We start from the raw sequence: 18,035 nt of genomic DNA, 5'->3' as shown, positions 1-18,035 counted from the left end.
AAAAAAGGTGGGTAATGCAGCAAGTTGTCCTTTTAACTTTCCTTTCCTCTTTTTACAGGTTCCCCCCACTTACGGATACGCGCATTTGCTAGTAGAGATTGGGGGTGGGGGGGGTGTGTGTCTTGGCTACAAAATGTACAAAACCAGTTGATATAAATGGCTCGACTGTTGCGCTGCAATTCTAGAATTAGCATCCATTCATTTTCTCTAATTTCTCACACACGGAAATAAAATTACTATAAAGGAGCAAAATATATTTTCAGTTCAACTGTTAATGAAACACTGAAGACCAGACTGGCTAAGGAAACGAGCTGTAAAATGTCAGCTACCTCAAGGATTTTAATGTCTTGTCAGTGTTCATGGAGATGTTGGAAAAGTGTTAGTTCTCAGAGAAATTATTTAATATGTGCCACATGTCCGGGCTTACATACAATTTCACTCAAGTAATCAACATTTTTCCACATATAAATCAATAAGTTAACCCACTCAACCAGTTACTAAACAGGATCAGTCAAACTTGCAGCAATAAAAAACTTACTAACTACTAAATAACAAAAATAACGAGTATTCCTTGTGGCACCTTAGAGGCTAACAAATTTACTTGGGCACAAGAACCCACAAAAGCTTATGCCCAAATAAATTTGTTAGTCTCTAAGGTGCCACAAGGACTCCTTGTTATTTTTGCTGATACAGATTAACACGGCTACCTCTCTAAAACCTGTTACTAAATAACACTGGTTAAAGATTCATAAAAGTTTTGCTTGGTAAGAATCCTTTAGGATATCCCAAACCAAAAAAAACAGAACAAAACTTTGTTTGTCTAGAGTTAAAGAACAAGCATTACAAACCCAGGAAATTCAGAGGTAAGAAACTTAAAAGCCCAAACACTTGAATGTATGAAAATGCACAGTTAAGGCACTCAAACAACTGTAACTCTACCACCGTGCAAGTGTCTAGGACACAGATGGAAGGCGGCTGAGGCAGACAACCTCATCATTCATTAAAGTTTTACGTCAACAATCACTACAAATACAAACATATGCTTTACAGGAGGTCAAACTAGATGATCACAATGGTCCCTCCTAGCCTTAGAATCTACAAATATACCCTTAATCAGACAGTGGCTGTGCAAACTCCAGCCTTTATACAGCCATACCCCGTGCACAGAAAGGAACACACATTTTTTATTTCAAATTATTTTTTAAAAATAATCTATCCCAGACTCTAGCACCCTTGGATACAAGGCAATTGGATTGTGTTTTTAATTAAGACAAAAATATCAGGAAAAAAAATAAATTCAGAAGCCTTCTACCACACAGAAGAAGCCAGCTAATTAACATGAACTTTCCCCATTTCACTACAAACTTGGGTTAATGGAAGCTGCCTTACATCTACCTAATAATGCATGCATCTACACTACTAGCTCCCTTCCACCAACCTAACTCACCTGTAACGTCAACTTAATTACTCCACCTCTGTGAGAGATACAGTGCTTAATGCTGATGGGTCGTCAGAGAGGTAGTATAGACACACCATTGTGTAAGTCAACTGAATTGGCCTCCTGGGAAATTCCCATTTTCTGTTTGACCAGTGTGGAGAGCTTCTGGTGACTCAACATCCCAAACACGCTCCAGCCTGGAGTACACAGGAGGTGGTGGATCTTATTGGTCAGTGGGGAGAAGAGTCTGTGCAGGCACAGCTCTGATCCAGCCAAAGAAACAGACATCTATGAAAAGATTGCACGGGGCAGAAGAGCTACACCAGGGACATGAAGCAGTGCCGCGTGAAAATCAAAGAATGTCAGCAGGCATACCAGAAGGGGCCCTGTTTACACACAAACTTACATTGCATTAAACTGGTTTAGTCCAATTAGTTTAGTTGAACTGGAGTAAACCCCTGTGTTGATTCTCATTTCAATGTAGCTTTAATCTGTTCCTAATTAACTTTTGCTAAACCAAATAAGCCTGGTTTAAACCAAAAGAAGAGTGCCCATAAAGCCTTTTGCACTGGTTTAAGTAAATCAGTTTAAAAGCACACATTTTAGTTAAAAACTCATGCAATGCTGTCTGTAGACAAGTTCTCATTGACTTCACTAAAATTATATTTAAGGATAAATATGGGCACACACTCCTACAGCAGGAGGAAAAACAGGACGGTTGAGGACTGAAGTATAGACCTGATTGCTGCAATTCTTAAAGTCTTGTTAAATATTTTAGGTTATGGCTACACTATAGCTTAAGTCAACATAAGTTATGTCACTCAGGGTTGTGTGTGGCTAATTCACACTCCTGAGTGACAACTTATGCTGATTTAAGCGTTCGTGTGGACAGCACTGTCGGCTTCTTCTGCCGACATAGCTACCGCCGCTCGTAGGGGCTGGAGTAATTAAGACGACGGGAGAACTCTCTCCTGTCGGTTTGGAACAGCTACAGTAGAGAGCTTGAAGTGGTGGAGCTGCATGGGTGCAGCTGCACTGCTGTAAATTCTCTAGTGTAGCCATAGCTTTAGGCCTTATCTACACTACAGAATTTTATCGATGCAAGTTACGCATATAGCCACTGCTGTAATTAAACCACTGTTGCACGTCCACACTATGCTCGTGTCGGTGGAGTGCATCCACAATAGCAGTTCTTGCATTGACACAGACAGCAGAGTACTGTGGGTAGCTAACCCACTGTGCAACTGGCCACAGAGTGCTTTGGGGAGGTTGCAATGGCTCACGGGGGCAGGTACAGCATCACAAGATGAAGGTTTCTCAATCCCATTGTTCCATGGGCATCCTACTAGATTGCCAGATGCTTTTCAACTGTCCTGGTAACCTGCCACTCAACCATCATTGTCAGCATGGATCCTGCACTGCTGTTCAGTATTGTGCTGTGCATTATGAACAGAAGGCTATAGAAGAGGAGCCCAAGGGGGGGAGAAGGGGGAGGGGACTATTCAGCTGGGGGATGCTTGAAGGAACATATTAACACTGAGCCACAGTACTGTGTGTTGCTGTAATGTGCTGAGCCTGGCATGGTTTTTTGCACCGTGCTATGAACCTTGTAATGATTGCTATGTGTGCCCGAAACGTAACACATTTTAAATCAGCTCTCAGTAATATGACAAAACTGACACTGCTGAACACTAACACAAGAAGCCCACAGAAGTATGTGGTGGGGCGGGGGAGACAGACAGACACACAGAGTGTTGGGGGAGAGTGAGTGTGTCAGCACGCTGTCTCTTCTCTACGTTAAGACAGCAGCCAGAAGCAACCAATCCTGAGGCAGACAGCTGGTGTCCCCTGGGCCCCACCTCAGCTCAGCGGAGATTGGTACACCAGCAAGGGAAGGGGACACCTGAACATCAGCCTCAGCCTCCACCTCCCTCCCTGGCTCTGCACAGCACGAGTCTCTTTCCCCCCACCCTCCCGCTCCCAGCAGCATCCCACCTTGCCTGCCTGCTGCAGTGTGCCTAGTGCCGAGAAGAGCAGGATTCCACGTTAATGTTTTGATTCCATGATTCCCTCTGAGTTCTCCCACAGCCTCCTCTCCCCACAGACCAAAGAGATCTACCCCCTCCCCTGTAGTCCAGGCAGGAGTGCTTTTGCTGCTCGGAGCCAGCATGCTCAGCTGGGCAGTAGATCTCCACACTAAGGAATTTCAAAAACTTTTTGGGGCTTTGAAAGGGGTGGGGTGAATGTCCATTTAGCTGGATGCAAGGCAGCGAAGTTCAAAACAGAGAGCAGAGCAGTTACAGTGGGCACTGTGGGATACCTTCTGTAGGCCAGTTACAGCAACGTAACAAACGCAGTGTCTACACTGACACTTTGTCGATCTAACTTTGCCACAAAAAGCTCTACACCTCCCGTTGAGGTGGTTTTATTTTGTCAGCAAAGCAGGAGAATTTAGTCAGTGGGAGGAGCATTGTAGTGTGTACACCTCCACTGTTTTGTTGACAAAAGCTGCCTTTTGCCGACAAAACTGTGTACTGTAGACAAGGCCTGAGTTATAAGATGCTTTGCTTAGAATATGACACTTTTGTTATCCAATCTCTGTTCAAAAGCATACATATAGGATTCTACGTCTGTCAATTTCTATCCAAAATAAATCTCCTCCTGGCATCCAAACTTAACTTGGCACTTGGAAGTTCACATCACAAAGAATTAAGAAGTTTTGCTCCAATTATGTAATTCATACCTTTTATTTCTTTGGTAAACTTTACCCTTTGGGAATCTGTGAGAGGTTTCTGTTGCTCTTCAATACTCTTGAAATCCAAAACTTCACATACAAACTCAATTACTGGCTGTGCCTTATAAAATGCTGTTGCAGACACTGCAGACAAAGAGAAACACACCTGTGCAATTAATTACATTACTGGAGACTTTACAGCTCTGAAGAAATTCTTGAGAAGTCCAGCAAATGGGATTAATTTGAATCATTTCAAATGAACAGGATGGAACACAAATGGAGAAGCAGCACTGTACATACCATCAATATTAAGCATCATTTTCCAGAGTGAAGGTCTGACTGATTGATGGAACCCAAACCAAACTTCTCTGCCACCACCCAGAGGATTTGAGCACCCTTCAGATGCAGTAAAAAAAGAACGGCCAACGGGAGTATACCTGCAATCAAGAAAATAAACCCATTAACTACTGAATCAGATCTTATAATTAAAATAGGAAAAAAATCCTATATTAATAAAGCTGCAACAAATACAAAAATCATTTACATTCCTTTCAATGCTTCAAGTTTGTGTGTGTGTGTGTGTGTGTGTGTGTGTGTGTGTGTGTGTGTGTACACACACCAAATAAAAACCCTATACGCACGCACACACACTTTACAATGTCAGGACTAAGTCTATATATCTTTTAACTTTTAATGAATCATTTTAAGAGATTTGCTATTCTTCATGTTTTATATGTTATACTGATAACTGTTGACCTTACAGAAAATACAAGCCAAAGAACTTTAACATAGCTCAGTATGCCAGTGCAGCCACAATTCAGTAAGGGAAAAAACCTAAACAATTTTTATTTAAATCTTGCAATATAACAATTGACCCCACTTAATATTTTCTAAATAATCATTATTTTTCATAGTATAAATGCATGACCACCATAAAAGAGAAACGATGGATTTATCACTTTGTTTCCTTTCTAAATATGTATTTTTAATTTAAAGCCACAATTTTCAAACAAACTGAAAAGTATATTTGTTACTATTAATCTATTTCAAACTTACTCACATTATTTTCAAAATCTGTATATGAAAAACAAGAGTATCACCAGAATATGTAGTAATGGGTCAAATCTTGAAGTCCTTGCTCAAGAAAACTTCCACTGAAACCAATGGAAGCTTTGTCTGAGTGAGGTCCAGCTGAGATATTTTTAAGGTGTCTATCAGATTGGTATCTCAGCGCAATACGAAATCAGAGTCTAACAAAAATCAGGTTAATCTTCTCCATTATCCCATGAAAAGAGGTATGAATGTAATTATGCAAGGGAGGGAATTTTGCGTGTTGTGACAAACTAACGAAAGTGAGTTTTCCCCCTTAATGTCAGGATTTGGCAATGATACTTGCACTTTTAACATATAAAGCGACCTGTTACATTTTGGGGATCACACAGACCAGTAAGGGATTCTATCACTGCTTGCCTTGAATGGTGGAATGTCTTTATGCTGTGCTGCTGTGGCTGAGATCCTTGACACCAGTATCAAACCGACAAGCAGAATGTCTCACCCTGGTTCTCACCAGCCTAGTCACTCCTTGCAGGGTGACACCAACATCCCTTCCAGTCTTAAGTCTCCCCAAATCCATCCTCCCCAAGTTCTTAAGTACCAGACACTTGGATTGTTTCCCTCTGGTTCATCACCTCTTCAGGAGTGAAACCTGCTCCCACCCAGTTATCAGTTCACTGTGGCGCACACACACACTCCCCAAAGTTTGCACAACAGACACCTGCTTCATGTGAAAATAATAAAAATTTTTATTTAACAGAAAAACCACAGACACAAAGATGAAATAGTAAGGGGGAGCTAATATATAAACGTGACAGACAGACAGACAGATGCAACCTCAGGCTTTACACTTCCATATTAGATAAAATCCCTTTTTTAATACAAAAAGAAAAGGAGTACTTGTGGCACCTTAGAGACTAACCAATTTATTTGAGCATAAGCTTTCGTGAGCTACAGCTCACTTCATCGGATGCATCTGATGAAGCGAGCTGTAGCTCACGAAAGCTTATCCGATGAAGTGAGCTGTAGCTCACGAAAGCTTATGCTCAAATAAATGTGTTAGTCTCTAAGGTGCCACAAGTACTCCTTTTCTTTTTGCGAATACAGACTAACACGGCTGCTACTCAAACTTTTCTAATACAAGTTACCCATTGCCTTTCAACAGTTTTCCTGCCTATCCCTAACTATAGCGGGGATTCCCCATTTCCTTGGCAGGTTTCTGCCCAGAGGCTGTTGCTCGGTTTCTGGATGCCTTTCACTTGAAAACCCTTCCACTTCAAAGGACTTGCAGTTTTTTTTCCTTCAAATCACCATAGATATTTAAACTGAGACAACTGGGGATTTCCCCAAATGTGTTTCTATTAACTTTAACAGCCCATCTTTGTCTTTTCTTGGGTTGTACAATGGATTGTTACCTAAGTCTGGTTTTGTGTAAACACCTGCCTTGGGAGGTGTCTCTCCCTGTCTGATTGTTCATTGTCCTGCTGTAAGGTGGATCTGAAGTTTATGAGCACAGTTCTCTATACACACAACTACATAATCTCATAATCATAGCTTGTATAGAAGTCACATAATAATTAAGTTTGGAACATTCAAGCTTTCATAAAAGATCTTACTCAACATATTTTGATAGCACAATAACACTGTGTACAATCAGTTGATTCAACTGCTTATTCTTTGGGGTTCAAACCCCCCGTCCTCCCTTTGGGGTGTCTGGACCCTGATTATCTCATGATTTACAGAGATTTAATTGGTTTCAGAGTAGCAGCCGTGTTAGTCTGTATTCGCAAAAAGAAAAGGAGTACTAGTGGCACCTTAGAGACTAACCAATTTATTTGAATATAAGCTTTCGTGAGCTACAGCTCATTTCATCCGATGAAGTGAGCTGTAGCTCACGAAAGCTTATGCTCAGATGAAGTGAGCTGTAGCTCACGAAAACTTATGCTCAGATAAATTGGTTAGTCTCTAAGGTGCCACAAGTCCTTTTCTTTTTTAGAGATTGAATTAATTCTCAACTTCTCAGAGATATTATTTCCATATTTACAGTTGGGGCAATTGAGGCAGAGAGATTAAATGACTTGCCCAAAGTCATAAAGATAGTCCGGGCCAGAATGTAGGTTATAACTTGGGAATTCCTGATTCCGAATCCTATTTTGAAAAAATGCATGCCAGGTAAAATAATATTGTCTTAATCACTGTTCACCTTTGCCTTGCTAATATTTAACTGTACACTACAGTATCCACAATTATATCCATCTTCCACTTCTTTGACGGGGCAGAGGGAGAGAAACAAGCGTTCTTAGCATTAGGAGATGGACAGTGTCAAATTCCTGTCTGCATATGTTCATGTTGTTATATTCCAATATCAAAATAGGATCTTCAGGTGGTTTTTAAATCTACATCTGATTGACTGCCAAGAGCCATTAGGGGGATGATGGCTGCATAGCTTTACAGCTCCTTTCCCTCCCTCCTAAAATCCCAACCATCAGCAATTTAACCATTCCCCCCCCCCAATCTAATTTTTATCAGATATTATTTTACAACTCTTGTCTTTCAATTTAATACCCTTGTGGATGCTGCTTCATCTCCAGATTCTCCACAAAATCCCCAAAAGCAGAAGTTGTCAGACAATCCTCTTTCAGCCTGACCAGGGACAGGCTGCCCCTCTGAGACTAGATGAAGTTATGGACTGGTTAACACACATCTCAAGTGAATAGACATTCTTGAGAAAAATATCTGAAGATAACCAAGATCGAAAATATTATTAGTATATTTCAAACTATTTACAAGGTTTGGCATCTAAACTAGAGGAAGCTGAGAACAGAATCGCCTCACTAGAAGACACAGTGATTACTATGAATATAACTGCAGACCAACAGAAAAGAACTATTAAAGCACTTCAGGTTTCAGAGTAGCAGCCGCGTTAGTCTGTATCCATAAAAAGAAAAGGAGTACTCCTTTTCTTTTTATTAAAGCACTTCAGGAGATGGTTAATGATCTCAAGGGAAGATCAAGGAGAAACAACGTGAGAGATGTGGGACTCCCAGATACGGGCTGGAATAAGGCAGGACTGTTGAATTTTATCCACCATGCTGACAGCACTTTTACCTCTGCCCCCTTTGATCAGAACTTAGATATTGAGAATCCATTACTCCCTTGCAGCAAACCCTCTCCAAATGCAAAGCCTTTGGCCATAATTTTAAGATTTTAAAAATACAATATTAAGGAACTCATTCTTAGAAAAGCCCATGAACTTAAAAATCTAACACAGAAACAACACAGACTGATGATTTTCCTGGATTATACCAAGGACATTGTAGAAAAGAGGGCTAAAATCAATAGGTCAATAGCCCTAGCCCAAGGGTAGGTGTGGACTACTTAATTTCCTTCCCTGATACTTTCGAAGTTAAAAAGGAAGGCAAGATGATTCGTTTCATGACAGCAGAAGAAGCTGAAAGGTATCCAAGCTCATAACAGCAAGACTTCTCAAAGATACAGACAGGATGCATTAAAACAACTCTACCAGATTTGTCACTGCAATGTGGGAATTCACTTCTCAGTCTAACAACAAACTGCACAGGGCAAATCCACCACTTCCTCTCCTCCCTTCCCTTTAGTTTTATTTCTCTGGACTTCCACAGTTTCACTAGCAGTGGGAGCAAACTGGGGAGCGAGTGGGTGGGGAGAAGGCTCTCATCTCTGACTGAATTTTGACTCACCTGACCCTCCATCCAGACCCAGGAAGCTGCTATTGGCTCTGGCTGCTGCTGTTGGCAGGCAGTGTTACAACATGGACATCCTGCTTTGCGGCATCTATCCCTGCCTACCTCATGATTCCAGTGCACAGGGAGCATACCCACCTTTGAAATCTTAACTCCAAGAAAATTGCTTCAGTGGACCTGGGGACTCCTTATATCTGTGGATCAGCAAGGCTCAAAAGAGCAGTGTGATCGTTTTCTATATCTGCCGTGGTACCTTTTCTGACCCCTTCCCTCCTCTCTATTTTAAATCCTCTCCTTCTCCCCTGATGATTTTACTTTGTTTCATCCCCATCTCATTTCCTAGATTCTGGGTTTATAGTAAATCTGGAAATATTCAATCCATTTGCCTTAAATTTACACTTATAAGAGATACCAGATCTAAAGAATGTAATGAAGATTTCAGTTTAATGATGAATTGTTTAATTTCCCCAACTGTCAAGAAATTTGATCTCCTAAAATCTTATCCAAGAACAATTATTTTGCTGGTTATGATTCACTTAAATTACTGAGAAAGTGTTAGTATGAGAAGGTCAGTTGTTTTTTCGGTAATATTAGTTTGTTCTTCTGTTTAGTTTTTATTTTTGTTAAATGAGCTGTAATAAATATTGTGTTGATTTATATTGCTGATAACACTATTGGGCAATGACATTCCCCCTATATTCCAATGTAGACAAGGCTCTAAGGGGCAAAATTTAGGCAGAACTGTTCTGCTAATGAACCCTTATCTGCAAATGATCCAGTTATGTTAGAATAAGGTTATTTAAACAATCTGCATAACTTTCTTATATATTTACTATAGTCTTGTTCTTAAGTTTAGATCCTAGCCTTCTCCTCTGCGCCCCCCCCCCCCCAGCTTTGGATGATGGTGAACAGTGCAGAAACCAGGACCTCCCTTGAGATGAGAATATTTCTTCTTTATAAGGCTAAAGGGAATCCTGTTAAACCCTAGTTGGGTGTTTTAGAGAGGCTGGGGAAGTGAGTGAAGAGGTCACCCCCTTGCAAACCTCCTGGACTTCGGTCCAATTTCTTTTGAATAAGAATTATGTATTTTTAAGTGATCCTTGGTCAACTTTGATCACTTAATTTATTTTTCTGTCTGTTTCCCATATTATACCTATCTTTTTACCTTTCCTGGTCTTCAGTTTACCCTTTTGTCTCCCCCTCATATCCCCTTAGGGAACTCAGATATACTTTTCCTAGATATGAAACTAACAATGGCCCAAGCAATGACACTATTCAGATGCCTGATAAAGAAATATTTGAGCTACACACTCCTTATGGCTAATGTTATAAATTTTGTTTCTTGGAACATCAAAGGGATAAATCACCCAATAAAAAGAAAAAGAATGATCATTCATCTAAAACATTGAAAGCAGTTATCTTCTCACAGTGAACCCACCTTAATGGCTTGGACGCAGAGAAATTTAGGAGGGCCTGGGTGGGGGAGGGATGTTTAACTATTTCTCTGCAGCCCAAGGTGCAGCAATGTTGTCTTACAAAAAACTCAATTTACAAATTTTAGATGTAAGTAAATATGAGGAAGGTAGATTTTTGCTGGTGAAGGCTAAGATTTCTAACTCTCTATATATCCTAATTAATATATATGGACCTAATAAAGACGATCCAAGGTTTTTGATTTTTTTTTTTCCAAAAATTAATAAAAACATAAGAAAGGCCATACTGGGTCAGACCAAAGGTCCATCTAGCCCAGTGTCCTGTCTTCCAACAGTGGCCAATGCCAGGTGCCCCAGAGGGAATAAACAGAACAAGTAATCATCAAGTGATCCATCCTCTGTTGCCCATTCCCAGCTTCTGGAAAACATCCATGCCCATCCTGGCTAATAGCCATTGATGGACCTATCCTCCATGAACTTATCTAGTTCTTTTTTTAACTGTTACAGTCTTGGCCTTCACAACATCCTCTGGCAAAGAGTTCCACAGACTGACTGTGTGCTGAGTGAAAAAATACTTCCTTTTGTTTGTTTTAAACCTGTTGCCTATTAATTTCATTTGGTGACCCCTAGTTCTTGTGTTATGAGTAGGAGTAAATAACACTTCCTTATTTACTTTCTCCACACCAGTCATGATTTTATAGACCTCAGTCATATCCCCACTTAGCTGTTTCTTTTGCAAATTGAAAAGTCCCAGTCTTATTAATCTTTTCTCATACGAAAGCTGTTCCACACCCCTAATCATTTTTGTTGCCCTTTTCTGAAGCTTTTCCAATTCCAATATAAATTTTTTTTATCCCAAAAGAATCAATCATCATTGCAGGATATTTTAATGAGGCACTGGACCCTCTTTTAGATAAGTCAGGCTGGCCCAAGCATACACAATTACACGCTAGAAACGTTATAAAAGACTTTGTGAAAGAATTGGGATTAAAAGATGTATGGCACTTGCACAGCTCTACAGTGAAGGATTTTACTTTTTTCTCCTTCCCACGTATTCATGCACAGATTTCTTCCCGATTTCTACCAGTCTGGTGGAATCAGTACTTAATAATGAAATCGAGTCTATCATGATCTTTGATCATGGATCAATGATACGACAATTTTTTCCTCCCGAAACAGTCTGGACTTTCAAAAGAGAGTCTCCATCTTTTATAAGATGCAATTTTTCAGAACCATGTCAAAAAATAAATTTGATTTTTCTTCTATACTAATGAGACTAGAGACACCCCCACTGCACCCTGTGGGATACACTAAAAGCTATTATTAGGGGCATGATCATTTCCTAACCATAAGGTAGAAAGAGAGGTAGCCAGGCTGAACTCCTGAAATTAAGTGAATTTAAAGCTATGTATTTAGAATGCACAAATTACCCCTCCTAAGAAAATCTTAAAAAATTAATCCACCTTTGGTCTGAAGTAACTAGACTAACTTTAGCAAAAAACTGAATTTTCTCTTTTTAGACTCAAACTTACATACAGGGAGTCAGGGGAGAGAGCAGGGAAAATTATTGCATATAGATTAAAAGTGAGAGGTCCTGAATAGTATCACTCAAATCAGAACAAGGCAGGTTACTACTGATCAAAAAGAGATCAGTGATCATTTTTTGAAATGTTACCACGTTCTTTAAAATAATGATTCACCACCTGACCCAGAAGAACTGAATAATTTCATTAGAACTCTTAACCTCTCACAAATCTCAGCAGAGCAACAGGCCAGAGTAGCCTCTCCCTTGTAATCAGACGAAATAATCAAGGCCATGGAGGAAAGGAGTCCAGGAAAGACCCCCAGCCCCGATGGCCTATCGATAGAATTCAAAGTTTCAAAGAAATTATGTCCCCTAAGCTATTATGCATTTACAAAAAAAGATGTCTTGAAGAAAGATAGCTTACCTCCTACTATGAGGGAAGCCCTAATTACTGTACTACTTAAACTGGGTAAGGATGTGCAAAAATCTAACAGTTATAGACCCATCTCTTTAATAAATACGGATATAAAAATATTTTCAAAAATATTGGCTATGAGGCTTGAAAAAGTAATGAGTGATATGGTTCATCCTAATCAGGTGGGATTTTTTAAAAAAAGGCATGGTTCAGAAAACACAGCAGTTGATTAATGTTATGGCATTCCATCAACATTCTAGAAATTCCCATGGAATCATTTCACTCAATGGAGAGAAAGTCTATGACAGAGTGAACTAGCAATGTTTGTTTGGTACCCTGGATAAATTTGGGTGGAGAAATCCTTTATTTCATGGATATAGCTGTTATATTCCAATCCTAACTCTCATATCCTAACTAACAGCACAATATCCTCCTCCTTTGATCTGTTTTGAGGAATTAGACAGGGATGCCCCTCCTCCCCCCTCCTGTTCAATCTAGCATTAGAACAACTTGCAGTACTAATTAGGGAACACCAGGGTATTCAAGAGATTGAGTCAGGGACTCTGGAGACAAAAATTCTTGTATACACAGACGTCATCCTCCTATTTATTAAAAATCTGGATCAATCTATTCCAAATATCCTACAAACAATACATAACTTTGGTAAATCCTCTGGCTACAAAATAATTTGGGATAAATTGAAAGCAATAAAAATCTCATGGGATTTAGTAAGAAGTGGCTCTCCTATAGGGACATTTAGATGGCAACAAACTTCCAATATCTTGGCATCCTGTTCCTGAAGGAAATTAACAACAGTCAAGGTTAACTCAGACCCATTAATCATGCTGTTAGCAAATGATTTAAATAAATGGCAAGCACTACCTTTCTTCCTCTGGGGAAAAACAAACAATTAAAATGAATGTCCTTCCCAGAATCTTTTTTATTCTGAATTTCCTCCCTGTCCATATCCACTTTTATTTTACTAAAATTGCCAACATGTTCAGGTCATTCTTCTGACGTTCTGGTAAAAAACCCAGAATCTCCTTACAAAGATTACAGCTCCCTATCGAAACAAGTAGTTTTAGATCTCCCAGCTTTAAACTTTATCAGCCAATAATTCTTAGCCAAGCAGCACTGTGGCTCATACCCTTGTGCTTTAGAGCCCCAGATCGGCTTCAGCTGGACGCAGAATTGGTTGCCCCTTTACTAAAGCCCTGAAAATCTGCAGATATCCACTTCATATCCGCTGATCATGTTTGCAGATCACATATGGATGCGGATACAAATTTTAGATTTAGAGCCCCATAAATCTGTGGATGAGGATATCCGTGGCCTGTGTTCGCTGATCTTGGATTGGATTTTGTATCCATGCAGGGCTCTGCCCTTTACCCCTTTCCAATGCACTGTACTCTGATTACTACCAATTCCCTCCAGAACAATTACCAACTATTGTGGCAGCCACAAATACTTGGCACAGTAGGTCTACTAAATTTAAAAACCACCCTTTCTGCATACCAAGGCCTCTATCTGGGGTAACTCGAAACTCTGTATAGCAGGCAACTCCATCATTTAGCCAGACTGGATTAGAAAAAGGATTTTGACCAGTCAATTTATTGAAAATGATACTTTCCTTCCTTTTACAAAATTAAAAGAAAGGTTCAATCTAGAGATTAAGAAGCAGTGGCAATATATCCAACTTAAACGTGCCATCTCCCATCTGTTTGGCCACGATTCCTTTGCTTCTCCTGACCCACCTGAACTACTTGCATTTCTCCAAATACTACCCAGATTACCAAGACCTATGGCAACACTATATTCATACTTGACCAGCAAATCTGAACTAAACACAGATTCCCTAAAAAAGAAATGCGAAGAGGAACTAGGCCAATTATTTTCTGCTAACCGATGGAAACAAATTTTAGCCAGTGCTCTCAACTGCTCTTTGGACCTCAATTTAAAATTAATCCAGCAGAAAATCATATGGAGGATGCAGTGGACCTCTCTCCGACTATTCAAAACAGGTGCCACTGAGTCAGTCAAATGCTGGCACTGTGATTCAGCAGGTACTAACTTAACCCATATGCTGTGGGAAGGCTCCTATACTCGTAGGTTTTGGGCAGAACTGAATTGCAGTTAATTTTTTCTTATCAAATAAAATTGTGTTACAAGCTAAATATGTAATTTAAAACCTAATGGATGTTAATGGGAAGCTCAATAAATCTGAAAAACTTGGGCTAAGCAGAGCACTAATTGGAAATCCAAAAAGCGACCAACAATTGAAGACCAGAGCATAGATATTGTAAGCTTGGCCACCATGGAAAGAATTGTATTCCATAACAGAAATACCCTTGAAAAATTCTCAGTGATATTGGATGCTTTTCTGGAAGTATCTGAAGGATCCTATTAAACACACTCCCCACCACCTCCTGCTCCTCTCAGCTCACTTCCTTCCCCTTCTGTCTCTATCCCCCTCCTCTGGATTTTGCTTCTATTACCTTATTTTAATAATTTTTCCTTAACTAGCTGGATTTTTATATGCAAAATGTGTTTGTAAATTGTGTAATACAAGTCATTGATTTATATTGTAACCATTCATATTATATATAATTAAATGTTTCAACCATAGCTAAGATTAGGCAGCAAGTGGTTATTATAAGATTATGTTTATGTATATTTTGTTATTCTTTATTTTTTTTATATATATATATATATATATATATATATATATATATATGGCTGAACTTTTCAGTTTTAAAGAGCTAAGTAATCAAATGTAGATTTTTTCTACATTTGATTACTTAGGGCTTTAAAACTGCAAAGTTCAGCCATTCTAATAAATGTTATTCCCTGCTTCCTAATCAGTTTTGGTTTCTATTCTAGTTTTGAGTAGCAGCCATAAAATATTCACACATATCAGTGTCCCAATTAGCATCTGTATTTTCGACTCCGATATTTTTACTAAATCAAGTAAATGTCATTGCTCAGAAAAATTAGTCTTTGGCATTTTAAAAAAAAGTCACATAGAATTTGGGTACAAGATTCCAATTTCCATATTTTCACTGACAGGATTATTTAGGTCCTTCTGGTTCCCTCCTGCAGGCCTATACTGAAGGGCTCAGGTCAGGAAAAACTGCTATTCTGCTGCTTTTGTAATTTAAGTATCTGTTTATTTGAGCACCTAAAGAATTCCTTCGGTCACATAAATTAAAGATAGTAGCTCATTCCTGATCTCTGTTTGCAATTTCCTTTTTGAAATCAAATAGCTTAGTCTGAATTTACACCAGTGTAACTGAGATCAGAATCTGGCCTTAGAGCTGCCATTTTATTCATTAGCAAATGTCAACACAAAGAAACAGGTTATTTAAATAAATCCTAGGTGATAAAAACATTTAAGTAAATTAGATTAATTAAAATTTGAAAAAGGCCCATGAAGATGACTAAAATAAACTGTCTGCTGATAGTCATCCATAAGTAGTCATCCTCTCTGATTTAGTCTCTTAACTCTCTTTCTCTCTTCCTGTCCTCACACTACCCCACACTCATCCTCAGTGACTTCATTTTCCAGGCTGATGACCCATCCAACCCCTTAGCTCTAGTTTCGTTGCCTTCACCTCTTCTTCAATTCTCCACTCACCAAAAGAGCCGTTCATTTCACTTGTCATGCTGTCTGAAGTGGCACATGAACATGAGTACCAGCCTCAGGTCAGACTGTTACAAACCCCACCACAAACCCCAAACTGATGGTGAAATCTAAGTGTAGAATTCACAAATAAAGTATCAAGTGTGAACTCCTAAAGCACTTTAACTACCTTAACATGGAGTCATGGACAGTCCCCTAGGTCCTCTGATCTATCTTGCCACCCAAGCAAACCTGCCTTTGTGACAGATAGTCCCTTAGACCAAAAAAATCACAACAATATTCAGGTTATCCCAAAGAACCAGTCATTTACTCCAGGTCAGTTGTATCTGAGATCTCTCACCAAAAACAATGCTTGAAGCCAATCCTATAATAAATGATCTAAAGATTTATTGACTAAGAAAAGAAATGAGGAGTTATTTACAAGGTTAAAGCAGGTAAACATACAAACAAATGAGTTATCGTCTTAGGTTTCAAAAAGTAATAGCTGTTGTAATGTGCAAGTTCCACAGGTCCTTTAGAGCTAACCCAAGCTACACAGCTGGGGATCCCTCACTTATGCTTGGAAGTCTTGCCCCCTCCTTGAAGTCCACACAGCACAGGGATAACAATTTCTTCTTGATGGGGATTTTTATTCCCTTCCGCCAGAGCTCAAGCTGATGGGACAAATCTTTCTGCACATCTCCTCTACTTGGGTATGGAGGGAGCAAACAACAAATTGTCTGTCCACTGATATTCCACAATGGCTTGTCTGGTGTCTATCGGCCTTTTATTGGAAAGGAGACGACATCTCTTGGGGTAAACTAGTATTTCACACTTGGCAATGCTTCCCTCCTGACTGGGGGAGGGTCTACATTTTAGAGCAAACATTTTTATGTGGTTACAGAGCAAACAGCACCAAGGCTTAATGATTACAAGAAGTATGAACAGAGGACCAAGGTGCCACTCTACAGACATCTGCAACCGGCATATCCTTAAGTAATGCTACAGAAATATATAGTGCTTGTGTGGAATGTGCGATCACTCAAAGGGGACTGAACAAGAGATCTTAATACAACTGGAGATCCACTTAGATAAACTCTGTTTCAAATTTACTGAACCCTTCTTTCTGTCTGCAAGAGATACCAATGGTCTGGGAGATTTTCTAAATGGTTTGTTTCTATCTAGGTAAAAGGCTAATACCCTCCTGACATCTATGGAATATGGCTTCTTGACTAGCCCATTGTGGTTCTCAGGAAAAAAACCAGGAGATTAATGGTTTGATTAATATGAAATTCTGACAGCATTTTAGATAAAAATTTTGGACGAGCCTATAGCAACATTTTCTCTCTGGTGAATACTGTAAAAGTGGGGGGTTTGCCATTAAAGCCCCCAATTCTCCAACCGTTTGAGCCTCTAACTAGGTGTTCTTTATTGGATTTATAAATGAGACAGCCTTTCTGGTAGCCATAACTTCTGCCCAAAGGGTTGGAGAATTTGGGGCTTTAATGGCAAACCCCCACTTTTACAGTATTCACCAGAAAGTGTTGCTATAGGCTAGTCCAAAATTTTTATCTAAAATGCTCTCCTTAGGGTACCTTAATTCTTGTGGTACCAATGATATCAAAGATGGGAGCAAGTGAGAACCTGTGGAAGATGGCTTTGGTCCCAATGCAGTTAGTACCAAGCGCTTGGCATGAAAGTAAGTCGGCTCAGATTTCATCAGTACTGTAGGTAGCTGAGCAGTTTTGGTACTGTTGACTTGCATGTTACTGGTATCAAGTGTTGTTCCACAGCAGGCTTAGAACTCTTCTCAACAGCATCTCTGCCATTCTGACAGGATTCAGAGTAACAGCCGTGTTAGTCTGTATTCGCAAAAAGAAAAGGAGTACTTGTGGCACCTTAGAGACTAACCAATTTATTTGAGCATAAGCTTTCGTGAGCTACAGCTCACTTCATCGGATGCATACTGTGGAAAGTGTAGAAGATCTTTTTATACACACAAAGCATGAAAAAATACCTCCCCCCCACCCCACTCTCCTTCACTTTAGATAAGCTATTACCAGAAGGAGAGTGGGGTGGGGGGGAGGTATTTTTTC

At 39.6% G+C, this 18,035-nt stretch overlaps 1 protein-coding gene across 1 annotated transcript in view; it reads right to left on the bottom strand.

Moving 5' to 3' along the window:
• The window catches only part of AGO2 (argonaute RISC catalytic component 2), a 93,069-nt gene that overhangs the window by 28,529 nt on the left and 46,505 nt on the right, over positions 1-18,035 (bottom strand). Inside the window, exons 5-6 of the mRNA XM_074942936.1 lie at positions 4,473-4,609; positions 4,182-4,316 (exon numbers count right to left, since the gene is read on the bottom strand). Of these exons, the coding sequence (XP_074799037.1) occupies positions 4,182-4,316; positions 4,473-4,609 (272 nt within the window). The remainder of the gene's footprint in view (positions 1-4,181; positions 4,317-4,472; positions 4,610-18,035) is intronic.

This window comes from Natator depressus, chromosome 2, assembly GCF_965152275.1.
Source record: "Natator depressus isolate rNatDep1 chromosome 2, rNatDep2.hap1, whole genome shotgun sequence".
NCBI lineage: Eukaryota > Metazoa > Chordata > Testudines > Cheloniidae > Natator > Natator depressus.
Note: the sequence above shows the minus strand (reverse complement) of the source record. Positions and strands in the feature narration are given on the sequence as shown.